The sequence below is a fragment of the Eleutherodactylus coqui genome, chromosome 5 (assembly GCF_035609145.1).
Source record: "Eleutherodactylus coqui strain aEleCoq1 chromosome 5, aEleCoq1.hap1, whole genome shotgun sequence".
NCBI lineage: Eukaryota > Metazoa > Chordata > Amphibia > Anura > Eleutherodactylidae > Eleutherodactylus > Eleutherodactylus coqui.
Genome location: NC_089841.1, coordinates 30692908 through 30710288, shown reverse-complemented (window position 1 = coordinate 30710288; position 17381 = coordinate 30692908). Strand labels below are relative to the sequence as shown.

The window sequence follows — 17381 nt, the reverse complement described above, 5'->3', positions numbered from 1 at the left end:
CGGCCCCGGGCTCATGGATGCAATACCTACAGATCTGTAGCTATCTGGGCAGGATTAAACCTACCCAAGGATGGAACATGATACATACCCCCTTCGAGAAACTATGCTGTGCCTCGGAAACTCCCAGACACACGGTATCTATACTCTACAACCAGTTAGTAGAGGAACACCTGGGAAATCACCAACCTAGATGGATAGGTGCATGGGAGGAAACACTAGGCCGGTCATTTTCGGCGGAGTCCTGGGGTAAAGCGTTTAAGCTTACTCACAAAATATCAATTTCCAGTAGGCTTTTAAGATCATATCAAGATGGTACTTGACTCCGGAGAGATTACACTCTTTCTTCCCCTCAACCCCGAACATTTGTTGGCGTTGCAGAGCAGACACAGGGTCAATGCTCCACATTTGATGGGGCTGCCCTATGGTCGCACCTATATGGCAGGAAGTAAAACTCCTATTTGAAAGAGTGTGTAGAGAATCACTAGCCCTGACACCTGAGTTGTCACTTCTGTCCATTGCCCACGAGGAGGCCCACCCACTCAAAACAGGCTTGTTAAAATTCTTCATTACAGCCACAAGGCAGGTGATTCCTAGATTCTGGAAACAGAGTGTGGAGATTCCCAGAAGTGCATGGGTAGGAGCGATGGATGAGATTTGAGATAATGGAGAGACTTAGAGTGTAGGAAGACCCGACGGGATACGAAAAGTTCTATCGAACTTGGGCCACCTGGATAGATATACGAAATACACCTGTGTTCTCGAGATGGCTACTCATAGGTAACTGTGAGTGATATACTTATAACAATTGGTAAATTAGGATTAAATCCTGGATAACCCCCCCCCCCTTTCCCTTGCCCTTTTCCGCATGTCGGTTAGAACCCAATTCCCATTTGTTAACGTTGACCATAAGAAACAACACATACAGGAAGAATGTTTAGCTTAAGGAGTTTTATTGATTGATTTTGTACAAGAAAATTTAAAATTTGAAGACTTCTTTTCATATGCATGAGTTGTAAGGTATCATCAAGTTTTCCCTTATATGTTATAAATGTACAACTATTGTTAACAAAAAAGCAATAAAAATACTTTGAAAGATTTTGACAGCTCTGGGATCTGTCAGTTTCCGCTATATATTCCCCCATTCCGCCAGAATACAAACTAAATATGGCTGACATGTGATACCGTTATAGGTGATAACACATGATGGGCATTTACGGCACGGACATGAAACACCCCTATGTGAGCGGGAACTACTATTCATTATATGATGTCTGTACTGATGAGGGAGAAATGGTTTTCCAGTTCTGGAACTGAAGGTCCTTTTACACTGCTAAAAGGATGTAACTGATGTAACCAGCACTGAGACGTAGACCCAGATAAATAAACAATTCTTTTTATTTGTATAGCCAACTTATTCCGCAGTGCTTTTAGGTAATTTAGTAGAAGCCGGGTACTTGTTTTACTGTCCTCAGAAGGATGTAAGGTGAGTCAACATTGAGCCGGCTACCCGAACCAAGCGGGGATTGAACTTGCAACCTTCAGTTTATGAGTGACAGTTTAGGACTGACTTTCTGCTGACTTAACACTCTGCGCCACAGGGGAACCAGATCACAGAATCCAGAACATGGAGACATAGATCCAAAGAATAGAGAATTCTATAGAAGATAGAGGTTTAGTGCTAGGAGTGTCAGGGATGCTGCTCTGGATACCCTTGTTTGTCTCATGTTCAGAAACATACCATTGTGGCCCTAATCTTTTATGTTTGGATGCACAAGGGGCCCAAACAGAAAGGAACAACCAGTGGTGTTCAGAACAGATATTTTGCTTCAACGTGATTTAGGCCCCATTGTCCACTTGTAGAGCCCCTGAGCCACAACAACAGGGAACCCCCACAAATGACCCCATTTTGAAAACTAGATCCCTTATCGAATTTATCTAGGGGTGTACTGCATGTTTTGACCCCACAGTTTTTGAATGAATCAAAGCAAAGCAGAAGGAAACAAATTACGACTTTCATTATTTTTTGTCAATTAGGTCATTTGGGGTTTTTTTTTATACAGCATACATGAATGAAGACTTGCACCCCAAAAACCATGGCCCTCGGTCACTGCTTTAGGCTCTCAGCTAACTTTAGTAGCCAGGAACAAAAGAATTTAAAATTTTCCGGGCCCTCCTCAGTTTCTGCACTTGCGTCCGCCATTTTGGCATGAGCGCATGCGCCATAGCTGGGGAAAGGTCCACGGATAAAGATCCCATCGTGGGACATTGCCGCAGGCCTTAGGTAAGCAATTTCACCTCCCCTCACAGTTTGGACAGCACCAGAATGCCACAGGAAATTACAGAGGATGGGGGTGAGTATCCTCAGCTCCCCTTACAGAGTGATCCGTAAGGAAAGTTGAAACTTTACCTTTTTTTAAACTTTCAATTGACGTTAATGCGATCACTGGTATCTGCTGGATACCGGCAATCACGTGACCGAGGGTGGCTTCCCGTTTCCCCTCATGACAGTTCCAGGTTGTCGGCTGCCTCTGAAAACAGACAGCATGGAACTGACATGTCCAGAGCCTGCAGGGTTTTAATCCCCAGAGCAAGCATGTTTTTACACCCTCGGGGATTAAAGTCCACCAAAACGGGACATAAAATGGCAATGGGGTGGTCACTAAGGGGTTAAGGGCACATTTTTACAGATGTGTCCCTGCCCAACTGCAGGTCTACTGACCAGAACTTGCAACCTCACAGGGAACTATGAAGTGAGCAGGCTGTGAGTAGAAGCAAGTGTGGTCTATGAAGCCATGGGGCCCCAGAGCAAAACTCAGAATGTCACCCCCCCACCTGCACTGGGATAAATATAATATTACATTTTTGTCTCTCTGGGCCCAGACTGCCACTAAGGTTTCTTGCAGCCAAAACTTGCTTCAGCCCACTCTGCCCATAACGCTGCTACCACCTGCTGATCAGTTGGACTGATAGCTGAACCCCAGGGCAGGGAGAAGCCGGCAGTGACTGTCCCACTGACTCTTCTCCAAGTTCAGAGCTGCTTTTTACAGTGTTTTCTCTGAAGCACTGGAGTGTTTTAGAGCACAATATAGATGTCTGTAATGTACATGCGTGTTGGGATGTATGTGTGACATCGGGCAGCAGAATCCGCCTGACACGTTCCCTTTACCCCACAGCCCAAGGGCAATTCGCACTTTTCCTGCTAACAAAGCTGTATTTGGAGCTTGTTTTTTGAGGGACAAGTAGGGACATTAGTAATTTAATAGCTTTATAAATATGATATGTTCTTCTCTCTGGGCCCAGACTGCCACTAAGGTTTCTTCCACCCAAAACTTGCTTCAGCCCACTCTCCCCGTCAAGCTGCTGCTTCCACCACTAGTGAACTTTTCAGTACACCCTCCAGTAATACACCCACTATATGGCTCCAATCAGTGGTGTAACTAAAGTCCTATGGGCCTGATTGCATACTTTAACCTCTTAGTGATGGATCTTTTTTGTTTTTTCCCATTTTCTTTTTTCCCTCCTCCCTTTTAAAAAAATCATAACTCCTTTATTATTCGACGTCGCTGTATGAGGGCTTGTTTTTTGCGGGATGAATTGCATTTTTCAATGGTACTATTTAATGTACTATATAATGTACTGAAAAACGAAAAAAAAATTCTAATTGGAGAGAAATGGAAAAAAACCTGGACATTCTGCCATTTGTTGGTGCGTCTTGTTTCTACGGCCCACAAATTGCAACAAAAACGACATGATAACTTTATTCTATGGGTCAGTACGATTACTATGATACCAAATGTATATAGTTTTTTTTTGCTGTTTAACTTGTATTTTTTTTAAAGATATTTAATTTTTAAAAATTATTTTCTGTCTCCATTTTCTGCGCACAATAACTTTTTTATTTTTCTGTTAACGTAGTTGTGTGAGGGCTCATTTTGTGCTGTATGTCCTGTCGCTTTTGTTGGTACCACTTTGGAATACATGCAAGTTTTTGATTGCTTTTTATTAAATTTCTTCTTGGAGACAGGGTGACCAAAAAAATTCATTTCTGGCCTTTTTTTTTTCCGGACGTCGTTCACCGTGCACGGTAAATAATGCGCTACTTTGATCGGACTTTTACAGACGCAGCAATATCAAATGCGTATTTTTGCTTAAGTATTTAGATTCTTTTAATGTAAATATGTCAAAAGGGTTTTTTAAAAACTTTTTATTACTTTTTTTTATTAGTAAAACTTTATAGTGTTTATTTTCACGTTTTCTTCCAGTCCCCAGGGGGGACCAAAACTAGCAATGCTTTAATTGCTCCTGCAGTATAATGTATTGCTACATCATACTGCATTCTGACAGGCAGCCTATGAAGCCACCCCTTTGAGAAGGCCCCCAACTGCCATGACACCCACACGGCTCCCATGATCTCACCGCGGGGGGAGGAGGGGCGTACGGGACCTCCAAACAGCGTTCGGGGGTTTTAAATGTCGCTGTCAGAATTGACAGCAGCATTTGAAGAGTTAATTAGCCGATTGCAGCTATTGCCTGCGGGTATCCGCTATAATAAACCCTGCAATGGCGGGACGTAAAAACACTATAGGGCCGCCACTAAGGGGATAAAAACCAAAGGATATCCTTCCAAATCATTCATGTCCATCTCCAAGTGGTTCCATCGTCCTCTCATGTCCCCCAAACAACTCCCATCATCCTTCCATGTCCCCCAAACGACCCGCATTATCCTCAAAGGTCTTCCAAACAGTACCTATCATTCTCCAAATAGCCTGCATCATCCTCCATTGTTCCCCAACAGCCCCCATCATCATCAATGTACCTGAACAGCCCTCATCCTCCACTCTCACCCAACAGCCCCCATCATCCTCCACTTTTCCCCATCATCTTCCATTGTGCACTCTCTCTCATAGACTTACAGTGTGACCTTGCGTCTTTCCTCCGGCACGGGCACTCAGACTATAGTGAATGCTGAAGCCGGGGAGGGAGGTCACTCTGTCAGTCTGTGAGAGAGAGAGTGGGACATGGCAGTACCGTGAGTAAGACTGTCAGCACTAGTAGGAGGAGTAGCAGGAGCCGCCATAATTTTGAGAGTGGCCATAAACTAGGTGGCCATAAACATGTGACGGTGGGGAAAGGGGGAGAACAGAAACTAATCTTGTTGCAGAAATGGCCAAATGCCATCTGTATGGAATATACTATTTTTGTAGCTTGGGCTTGGAGATCTACCGGGACAGGAACACAGGTCTTGAGGAGGTTTCTGCTGCAAGTTACTTTTCGTGACCCTTTTGCAGATCCCCCAGGACCCCCATGTTATTTATGAAAACCACAATTAGTTCCTTGTAAGTCCCGATTCACATCTGTAGTTTTTGGTGATGTTTTCTGCACTGACAATCTCTTGGTGTTTAAGTGAGCTGCAAACCAAGCGACTTCAACAGTTGAGCGATTCTCACTCGCTCTGTCAAGACCCGTGTTTACATGGGCAGACAGTTGTCTGTAATGGCTCATTTAAGTGATTACTCTAGCGACTGTCAGCCTGTGTAAAAGCACCCTTAGATGATGATTACATTTTGCTACATATTTGTATAGAAATGTTATAAAATATCAGTATCATTTATAAGGTTTGTAGTATTAAAGAATAATTGGCTTTATTCTTGGCAGATGACGGTACCGGGAGCTCAGAGGGACGTCTGATATCTGCATATACTAAAGCAGTGGATTGTAGTATCCCACAAGATACATATGAAGAACCTGTCATTATCCCAGATATCCCCTCAGCGCTTCACAGCAAAGATCCATCATCTGATCTTTCTACACAGGTCCCATCTTCTGATTCATGTCACACTGGTAAAAGTCACAGAAGAGGAGAACATCAAGGAGCTTGCACAGGGAAGAAGTCATATGCATGTAAAGAATGTGCAAAACGTTACCGTGCTAAATCATATCTTGTTAGACATCAGAGAACTCACACAGGGGAGAGGCCGTTTTCATGTTCTGACTGTGGGAAATGTTTTACAGAGAAATCAGTCCTTGTTAATCATCAGAGAATTCACACAGGAGAGAAGCCGTTTTCTTGTTCAGAATGTGGGAAATGTTTTAGAGTGAAAATAGAACTCATTCGACATCAGAGAACTCACACAGGAGAGAAGCCGTTTTCTTGTTCAGAATGTGGAAAATGTTTTACATGGAAAGCAACCCTTGTTACACATCAGAGAATTCACACAGGACAGAAGCCATTTTCTTGTTTAGAATGTGGGAAATGTTTTACAGCGCATTCAGGTTTTACTACACATCAGAGAATTCACACAGGAGAGAAGCCGTTTTCTTGTTCAGAATGTGGGAAATGTTTTACAGTAAAATCAGAACTCATTAGACATCAGAGAACTCACACAGGAGAGAAGCTGTTTTCTTGTTCAGAATGTGGGAAATGTTTTACAGCGAAAAGAACTCTTGTTACACATCAGAGAACTCACACAGGAGAAAAGCCGTTTTCTTGTTCAAAATCTGGGGAGTGTTTTACTCGGAAATCAGACGTTGTTACACAACAGAGAAATCACACAGCAGAGAAGCCATTTTTTTGTTCAGAATGTGGGAAATATTTTGTACAGAAATCACATCTGGTTAGACACCGGAGAATTCACACAGGAGAGAAACCGTTTTGTTGTTCAGAATGTGGGAAATGTTTTGCAGGGAAATCAGACCTTGTTATACATCAGAAAAATCACATAGGAGAGAAGCCGTTTTCTTGTACAGAATGTGGGAAATGTTTTGCAGTGAAATCATATCTTGTTACACATCAGAGAAGTCACACAGGAGAGAAGCCGTTTCCTTGTTCAGAATGTGGGAAATGTTTTGCAGGGAAATCAGTCCTTGTTAGTCATCAGAGAAGTCACACAGGAGAGAAGCCGTTTTCTTGTTCAGAATGTGGGAAATGTTTTGCAGGGAAATCAGTCCTTGTTAGTCATCAGAGAGTTCACACAGGAGAAAAGCCATTTTCATGTTCAGAATGTGGGAAATGTTTTACTCACAAATCAAATTTCCTGCGACATCAAAAAGTTCACATATAAGAGACGGGGCTTTTTTAAACCACTTTTGCCACACCAAACAAAAAAGGTAAAAAATAAAATGACATGTCATACACAAGAAAAGGGAAGCAATTTAGAGCACTAATTGATGAATTAGAAATGTATGTGATTACTGATAAACATCTGTTATCCAGAAACAAACAGAATTCAGATAACCCACCTTTATATCACCCGTGTACATAGAATATTTCACACTGATACATATAACTGCGTCTCTAAACTTGTTTCTAACTGTTGATAAAAGTTTACTTGTATAACTTACATGTTTGTATTTGGGCCGATCTTTCTTTTTCCTTTAGATGATGTTTCCTCAGAACTGATGGAGATGAAGGAGAGCTGGTACCCATTATGTGTATTAGTAGTGAGGGGAGAATCACTCTGCCAATTCTGGTCTTTGTGGAGTTTGTTAGGATATCTTTTGGTTTTGAGAATGATCCTTTCATCGATAATAGACACTAGACAATAGATAATAGACAGATAACAACTGTATTCCACCACTGAGCCCAGCAAGGGCGTCTCCCCTCCATCTCATCGCTATAGTGTCATATATTAGGAAGAGTCGCACACAGTAATATACAGCTGTGATCACATGGAAAAGGTGCTACAACTTCAGTGTAACATATCAGACTTTATTTATACAGGACTATACAACTTGGGGCACACAGCCCGATCAAACAAAACCCTATGCTTTTCACGCTCAGGTGAGCTCTTAACACACCAGATTTCAAGAGAGCCAATAATTTTATACATAAGTGGCAACTTGGGAAATCTGGTGATATGGACTATTGTGCCGTACCGGCTCTTCCAAGTTACAACTTATGTATAAAACTCTTGGCTCACTTGACATCTAACGAGCTATGATTAAGATCCTACCTGAGTTTGAAAGCCATAGGCAGTTGGTCTTAATGGGTTGTTCACCCCAAGTTTTACTCCTGTATTTATAAAGTCTGATATTTTATACCGAGGCTGATAAATGTGATTTGCATTGCCCGTGAACTGGTTTAGCATCCCGTCCATCTCTGTGCATTTGATGGATTGTTGAGGCTGATTACTATAATTGGTCGACGCCAGACCTCAGTCTCCAAATTCCTGATGCTGCCTCTACAGGCTCTCTCTGTGGCTGCAGCCAGCTTTCCCTTGAGTGTGGCAGGAACTGATCCTTTTATGTTACCACCTGCCACACCCACATGTGTTCTCTATGTCATTTCAGGTACAAGAATGATTGTCTATAGCCACCCACAGGCCATTTTGTGCACTGCCCTTCTACAATAGTAAGAAAAATAGAATATCCATAGTAATAATATAAATGCGAAAGTAACTGTCTCTCTGTTTGTTACCTTTTCACAACTAAACCACTGAAGCGATTTTGATGAAATTTGGCACGGTGATAACCAGCATCTTAGGGAAGTACATAGGCTTTGCTTTATTCCGAAAATGTAGAGAGTTCCCTAGGGAACAAAACGAGACAGATTTATTTGGTGTCAGCTATGTAAATAATGAAAGCTCAGCTCTGGCAACCAATCACAGCGCAGCTTTCATTTTACCTCAGCAGTATAACAAATGAAAACTGGGCGGTAAGACACAAATACATGGATTTTGGCTCACAAGTTTAACAAAAGACACATTTACATGGATCGTGATTTTAAAGAAAATCTGTGTTGCCCCTTAGCAACCAATTGCAGCACAGCTTAAATTTTACCTCATCTGTATAGGAAATGGTTTCAATATATAAATTCTGGAGAGATGAAGTCGCTCGTAACAACCTAGTTCTTTATATTTCCACAGTATTCCCTCTTACAACATTTATAGCGGCCTGTTATGTTTAGAAAAATTGGGATTTGCTGATAGGATGGTTTTGGGTATCTAAGTTTGCTTGGAATATTTTTAAGCGTGCATGCGCTTCTAAAAGGGGTTCTTGGTTTTGGTGGGACATTATTGCTTTAAGAAGGGGTTTTGGAGAAATAAACCGCAGTGTTTTTCCTATATTTCTTTTATAGCGGAATGAGATGGATTATATGTAGTAATAAAGTTGTGGCAAAAATTATGGAGATCATTATTATTTTTTTTACTTTTGAAATAGATTAGAGGTGAGCGAGCATACTCGCTAAGGACAATTGCTCGATTGAGCATTGTCCTTAGCGAGTATCTCCCCACTCTAGAGCAAAGGTTCGGGTGCCGGCGCGGGTGACAGGTGAGTTGCGGCCATGAGCAGGGGGGAGAGAGGGAGAGAGAGATCTCCCCTCCATTCCTCTCCGCTCTACCCGCCGCTCCCCGCCCACTGCCGGCAGCCGAATCTTTGCTCCCGAGCGGGCAGCTACTTTCTAAGGGCAATGCTCAAGGGTGTTTGCATTAGGGATACAAGAGTGAATAGGAATACTCCTGGTTCAGCCTGGGTTTCTAACGCTGTTAAGAGCTTAGAGACCCGGGCAGCTCTTGTCGCTCCTAATATGGGGGCACCTGCTGCACAAGCAGGTACTGTATCTGTAGGTGGTGAGGAGGGGTTGCAGGTTCCAGTCGCTCCTTCGATGGCGACAACATCTGGTAGGAGTTATGCCAGTGTCGCCGCGGGGGAGGGCGGGTCCTCCTTGTCTCCAGGCTCTAGGGAGGGCGAATTGCAACAGCACCTCTTGGGGGTTCAATCACAGTTGGAGGAAGAGAGGGGGACCTATTTCTCTGGGTAGAGAGACATGGCTTAGGGGCCTTCCGAGAGCAAAGGGGGAAACCTTATGGTCCCTACCGACACCCGGGCAGGACGTAGCTCATAGGAATGTGGTCCGTCTTTGCTGAAGAGTCAATAATGCATGTTTCCTGATGGTGAAGGTAGTGGAGCTTCTACTGAAGATGGGCTTTAGGGCGGTTAATATCTTTGCCCTGATCCATCTCTATGGCACGTCTGAGTTTGACATTAGTTTTGTTCTCCCAGGGCGTCTAGAGATCTGGGGAAACTATGAGCTGATGAAAAATGAGCCCGGCTGGCGAGACTTTGGTGTCCAGGTGGTGTTTCGCCAGAATGAGGTCAGGAAGGTGACCGTTTTGACCCGTAATGAGTTCCTTTCTTGCTCTGACATTATGACGTGGCTCAGTCAGTACAGAGAAGTGACAGACATGACCAAGAAGAACAGGGATGAGCACGGCATATGGTTCGGGACCTGGACATTTATGGTCAAGCTGAAGCGTTCAGGGAACTTAGTGGCTTACATACCATCTGCAGCCTTCCTTGGTAGGGATCGTGTCCTGGCCTTTTTACCAGGGGCAGCCGAAGCTTTACCACAGGTGCGGCAACCCCTCACACTTGAGTGCTGCTTGTAAGACCATGAAGTGTGCTCTGTGTGGCGGTTTGAGTCATCTGGCTGCCTCCTGTGAGGAGATTAGGTGTTACCTGTGTGGTGACCTTGGTCACCCATTTAGCCGCTGCCCGCTCTCCTTTGCCAATGTGGTCTCAGCTCCTATGGATGGCGGTCGTGATGTGACCCCCGGGGAAGAGGGGAACAGCAGACGTGAGGGGACTCAGGAGCCAGCTGCTCAGCAGAGGCATCATGAGAAACGCAGATGGAGCAGGGAGCAGGCAGGAGCCCACGTAGCAGGTGGGTCAATGGTAGCCCCTGTTCCCGAAGTGAATCTTGCGGCTGAGGCTTTGAGGGACAGGAGGATCCAGAGGATGCAGCGTTCAGCTGACCTCATGCCACATGGTCGCTTGTTAGCCACACCACCCTCATGTCTATTTATAAGAGCGTATTGGATGAGGAGGAACAGGAGACACGTACTGCAGAGGGTTGGCAGGGCCTGGCAGCGACCCTCTTTGAAATTGTGGGTGATAGTCCACAATGCTGATGAGGATTGCTGATAAATTAACGTATGATCATACTTCCAATCCCATGCCACCTCTATCACTAAATTTCATGAGCCACAAACATGGGCATAAAGGGGACTCAGATGCCAGTACTTCTACACATTTCCACCATTCAGCAACCCATTCTAAAACAAGATTTTTCTACCCAGAGTGCAGGTAAACCCCTGAAAGATTTGTTTACCAAGAGTATAGTTGAACCGCCGAAAGATTTGTTTACCAAGAATATAGATGAACCCCTAAAAGGATTTGTTTACCAAGAGTGTAGGTGCATCCTTAAAAGGTTTGTTTACCAAGAGTGCAGGTGAAACCTGAAAGATTTTTTGAGTGATAACTCGTACTTGCCTAATTGGATTCAGGTGGCGGTCCACCGACAGGCAAGCTACCAGCTGTCCCAGACCCTGCCTCTCTCTGAGGGGCTTGTTAACCAGTGCCCCAGGGAAAGACAGCTTGAACTGTAAAGAAATTAGTGGCCAAAGATGGACACCGTGCTGGGATATGTTTCTGTACTCCGTGACCCTTTTTAAAATTGTGCTTCATACCTGACAAATCACAGACAAATTAATGTATGATTATAAGTGCCATCCCGTGCCACGTCCGTCGCCAGCATAGGGGGACTCAGAGGCCAGTACTTCTACATTTTTAATTAAGAAAACAACCCATTTTAAAAAGAAGAATTTTTTTTTACCAAGATTGCAGGTGAGAACCTGAAAGATTTTTTGAGCGAGAGTGCAGGGTATTTGTTTACCAAGAGTGCAGGTGAACCGCTGAAATATTTTTCTAACATAGAGCTCATACTTGCTTAATGAGATCCAGGTGGCGGTCCACCGACAGGCAAGCTACCGCCTGTCCCAGCCCCTGCCTCTCCCCGACGGGCTTTTTAACCAGTGCCTCAGAGAAAGACAGCATGTACTATGAAGAAATTAGAGTGGCCAAACCAGGACAATTCATTCTGTCTCGGTGTCAGATAGCTGGACACTGCGATGGGATACATTTGTGGACTCTGGGCATATGAAGCTGGAGCCAGCACGTTTGCTGAACTCTAGTGCTGTACCTCTTCAAAATTGGGGGCGAAAAACTGGAGACAGCCGTCAGAAAAAACTGTTTTAACAGAGGCTGGAGGCAGCCCTCAAAAAAAAATTTGTTTTTACAGAGCCTTTTGGCCCTCTGAAGAATTAGCTGTTCAGCGTGCTGACATGCTGGTTTAGGAGGAGAAGGAGGAGGAGGAGAAAGATCAGAGAAGGATAGACCAAGCTACTTCAACCCATTTTTGGGGTGATAGACGGTGCATGGTTCTCCAGTTCCAGCTTAAAGATATTTTATGTTAAGCTGCTTTCCACCAGTGGAGAAGAGAAATCTGAGAAAATCCAGGCTTTGTTCATTTTAATAAGTGTAAGCCTGTCTGTGCTGTCAGTTGACAGGTGGGTACGCTTATCCATGATAATCCCCCCAGCAGCACTAAACACCCTCTCTGATAACACGCTAGTGGCACGGCAGGCCAGCACCTCCAAGGCATACAGGCATCCTTTCCTCTTCGGGAATGAGAGTGGAAAGGTTCTCCTTATACCGTGGATCGAGAAGGGTGAACACACAGTAATCGTGGTTTCCCAGAATGCGTCTAACGCGAGGGTCATGGGAAAGGCAGCTTAACATGAAGTCAGCCATGTGTGCCAGAGTTCCAGTACACAACACATCACTGTCCTCACTAAGAGGATGACTCTGTCTCCTACTCCTCCTCTTCAGCCCATACACACTGAACAGATGTGAAGGAAGTAGCATGGGTACTTTCTGAAGTGTGGGCAGCAGTCTATTCCTTCTCCTCCTCTTCCAATATGCGCTGAGAAACAGATCTGAGGGTGGTCTGGCTATCAAACGACGTATTTTTATACCCATGTACTGTTCTATCCACAAATCGTCGGCTTAATGCTTAGCAGCGACCTTCTCAGCATGCAAAGCAGCGGGATGGTTACGCTGATAATGGCGGCATCGCCGCTCATTATTTGTGTTGACTCCTCAAAGTTTCTTAACACCTGACAGATGTCAGACATCCATGCCCACTCCTCTCTGAAGAAGTGTGGAGGCTTCCTACCACTCCGACGAGCATGTTGCAGCTGCTATTTAATAATGTCTTTACGCTACTCGTAAACCCTAGCCAACATGTGCAAAGTTGAATTCCAGCACGTGGGCATGTTGCACAACAGTCAGTGAACTGGCAGCAGGAAGCGATGTTGCAGTGTCCTGAGGCTGGCAGCATCTATGGTAGGCTTTCTGAAATGTGCACACACGCGATGCACCTTGCTGAGCAGCTCTGACAAATTGGGGTAGTTTTTCAGAAAGCGCTGAACCACCAGATTGAACACGTGGGCCGGGCATGATACGTGTGTTAGTTTGCCAAGCGGCGAAAACCACAGATCTGTCTACTCCGTCAAACCCTGTAACAGCTCTTGGGCGTTATGCATCTTGTCACCTAAGCTCAGGAGTTTCAGCACGGCCTGTTGACGCTTCCCCGCGGCAGTGCTGCAGCACCTCGAGCTACTGACTGAAGGCGACGTGCTCACAGATGGTAATTGAGGAGGAGGAGGAGGGGGTGGGGTTGGAGGAGGTGGCATAATAAGCCGGAGAAACCATGACCGAGGTAGGACCCGCAATCCCTGGTTTGGGTAGCACGTGAGGGGACCCAGGGTCAGACTTGGTCCTAGCCTCCACCAGGTTAACCCAATGTGCCATTAGGGAGATGTAGTGTCCCTGCCCAAAAGCACTTGTCCAAATGTCAGTGGTTAAGTAGACCTTCCCAGTAACCATGTTGGTGAGGGCACAGTTGATATTCCGTGACACGTGCTAATGTAAGGCAGGGATGGCAGAGCGGGAAAAATAGTGACGACTGGGGACCGAGTAGCGAGGGACTGCCACCGCCATGAGGTTGCGGAAAGCGTCCGTTTCTACCAGCCTATATGGCAGCATATCCAGGCTCAGCAGTTTGGAGATATGCATGTTTAGCGATTGTGCATGCGGGTGGGTGGCTGCATATTTGCGCTTGCGCTCTAATGTTTGTGTTATGGACAGCTGAACGCTGCACTGGGACACATTAGTGGAGGCAGTGGAGTATCGTGCAGGTGAAGGGGTGGGTGCAGGGCAAGAGATGCTTGTGCCTGCGTCCTTGGAGGGGGATTGCATCTCAGTGCCAGCATGTGACACAGGGGAAGAGGCAGTGGTGTGACCCGCAGGCGGTGCATGGCCTTCGTTCCACCTTGTTCGGTGCTTAGCTATCATAAGCCTGCGCATGCTGGTGGTGGTCAGGCTGGTAGTGGTGGCTCCCCTGCTGATCTTGGTGCAGCACAGATTGCACACCACTGTTCGTCGGTCGTCCGCACTCTCATTAAAAAACCTCTAGACGGGAGGAAGGTGTATCTTCCTCAAGCTGGAAATAACAGGCTGCATAATAACCTTTGCAAATGTTTATATTCCAAACCAGAATCAAGTGCCTTTCGCGACAAAAGTGCTGAAGGCCTTGACCGACTTCGCAGATGGAACGAAAATAGTCCTGGGCGGTGACCTGAACATGGTGTTGGACCCAACCGTGGACTCTTCTTCGGGTAAGTCCTCCGTCTCCCGATCAGCAATCAGGGCCCTTAAGAAAAAGCTAGACACACTCCAGCTGGTAGACTTGTGGAGAATTCTCCACCCAGACACTAGGGACTATACCTTTCATTCAGCGGCTCACAATTCCTACAGTAGGATCGACTATCTCTTGATTTCACATAGTCTCCTCGACAGCGACCCGACCTGCTCCCACGGAGACTTATTATGGTCTGACCACGCCCCGGTATTTGGAGGCCACGCAGGCTGGGGATCTACTCCTAGATACCAGTCTTGGAGACTACACGACAACTTACTAAAAGACCCCTTATGTGTTGCAGCAATCAGAAAGGAAATCGAAACCTTCAAAGAGTCTCACCAAACAGATCAAACGCCCGCGCCAATAAAGTGGGAAGCACTTAAGTGCATCCTGAGAGGCGTACTAATCTCCCATGGCTCTAGGATCAAAAAGGATAGATCCGCCACGCTATCTGGCCTGCTAGCTTCCTTGAGAGCTAAGGAAACCAGTAACAAGCACAAACAGAGTGAAGCTCTGAGATCAGAAATCTCATTAATCAGGCAGCAGATCCTGGAAATCTTAGATCAGCGTTCGTTGGCCCTAAGAGACAAACTTAGGAAGGGGTCATTCGAATATGGGGACAAATGTGGGAACAGACACGCTAGAACCCTCCACCCCAGGGCCCCACTTACGTACATACCCAAAATACAATCTAAAAGTGGCCGCCTGGTCCATAATACAAAAGACATACTGGAGGAGTTCAAAGCCTACTACGACAAACTTTACAACATTAAACTAGACACCCAACCCACAACCCCTCAGCTTGACAGAGAAATAAACTCCTACCTATCCAGAAACGCACTGAAGAGCCTGACAACTACAGAGGCAGATGAATTAGATTTAGACTTCTCACCCCAAGAGCTATCAAATATAATCCAAAACCTAAAAATAAACAAGAGCCCAGGCCCGGATGGCTACACGGCCAGATTTTACAAGCTATTTGCCGAAGAATTGTCCCCAATAGCTCTAGAAGCATTCAACTCAGTAAATAGAGGATGTCCGCTCCCCAAACAGGCGCTACAAGCACACATCACCATCATCCTAAAACCAGGCAAGGACCCCTCGGCCTGCGGGAGCTATAGACCGATCTCGCTAATAAATGTCGACATTAAGATGTTTGCCAAACTAATAGCAAACAGGCTCTAGGACTTGATTCCCGGTCTGATCCACCTGGAGCAGGTGGGCTTTGTCCCAGGCAGGGAGGCAAGGGACAATACAATCAAGACGATGTCCTTAATTGCCAGAGCCAAAGCGACAAAAACCCCTCTATGCCTCCTGTCAATTGACGTGGAAAAAGCGTTTGACAGGGTGGGATGGCCCTTCCTCTCTGCCACCTTGAGGAAAATCGGAATGGGACCCCGGATGCTCCAGTGGATCATGGCCCTTTATCGGGACCCCACAGCCAGGATCAGAGTAAATGGAACCCTCTCCGACCCATTCAGAGTAAGCAATGGGACAAGACAGGGGTGCCCCCTTTCCCCCTTTCTATATATCTTGACCATGGAGACCCTAGCCAACGCCATCCGAAGTAACGACTCGATAAGTGGCGTGCGAGTTGGCCCATCAGAGCATAAAATGGCTCTATTCGCGGATGACTTGTTGCTGTACCTTTCCAACCCCCGAGTAGGCATGCCCGTACTCCTAAAGGAATTTGAAAGGTTTGGAAGAATTAATAATTACAAAATCAATGCACAGAAATCGGAGGCGCTAAACATCACACTCCCGCAGGCCGAGGTGTCCCACCTAGAATCAGTCCTCCCCTTCCGCTGGGTCGGGTCCCATCTAAAAGTACCTATGAGTTACAATTCCCGCAGAGGCACATTTAACCTTTAAACTAAACTTCATGCCCTTTATTGAGAAACTCGAAAGAGACCTTAACAAATGGAGCCCCCTATATCTATCGTGGAACGGGCGAGTCAATGCCATTAAAATGGACATTTTACCCCGATTCCTATACCTGTGCCAAACAATCCCAATTGGACTCCCGAGAACATTCCTGGAAAAAATTAAAGCACTAATTTCTAACTTCGTATGGAAAGGCCAGAAATCGCGGTTGCGTCACTCATTACTAAAGAAGGGAAAAGAAAAGGGGGGCCTAGGCCTCCCCGACTTCGCCCTATACCATAAGGCCAACATTGCTAACTGCGTCCTAGACATCCTCAAAAGCAGAAGCACAAGGCTCTGGGTAGACATAGAGCATGCAGGTGAAATAGATGGCCTCTACGGAGCCCCCTGGATACCGACTAAATGGATGAAGTCAATACCCAACATCTCCCCCTTCGGTCTACAGCTACTTAGAATCTGGGCGAGTTTCGCCTCCCAATATAAGCTGGTCTCGGTGCCAGGCCCCCTAACCCCGCTCACAGCGAACCCCCAATTTGAAGCCACGATAAGACAGAAGGGTCTTCTGCCCACGACAGAGGAGCCAACCCCTAGACTGAGGGATGTGGTGACGCAGGCGGGTCTTAAATCCATGACAGAAATCCTCGGCCAATCCTTTCCCCGGCCGGGTTCTTGGCTCAAATATCTACAACTGAGGGGTTTTGTGAGCTCGCTGACCCCTAAAGAGAACCTAACAGCACCCCTGACGGAGTTTGAACAACTCGGCATGTCAGACCAAAGCCAGAGGCACATGATCTCTACACTGTACAAGCTATTGCTTGATCGGGAGACAGGGGAGGAGACCCCGAATTATAAGGAGGCATGGGCTCGGGAGCTGGGGGAGGACATCTCGGAGGAGGACTGGCGTAAAATCTGGGACCTAACCCACAAGCTATCCACAGCTGGTAAAATACAAGAC

At 45.8% G+C, this 17381-nt stretch overlaps 2 protein-coding genes across 2 annotated transcripts in view; both read left to right on the top strand.

The window, feature by feature from the left end:
* LOC136629128 (oocyte zinc finger protein XlCOF6-like) overlaps positions 1–9123 on the top strand; it is a 28797-nt gene extending 19674 nt beyond the window's left edge. Inside the window, exon 10 of the mRNA XM_066605264.1 lies at positions 5656–9123. Within this exon, the coding sequence (XP_066461361.1) occupies positions 5656–7061 (1406 nt within the window). The 3' untranslated portion in view covers positions 7062–9123. The remainder of the gene's footprint in view (positions 1–5655) is intronic.
* Positions 1–17381, top strand: part of LOC136629093 (zinc finger protein 850-like) — a 585720-nt gene that overhangs the window by 504747 nt on the left and 63592 nt on the right. The window lies entirely within an intron of this gene.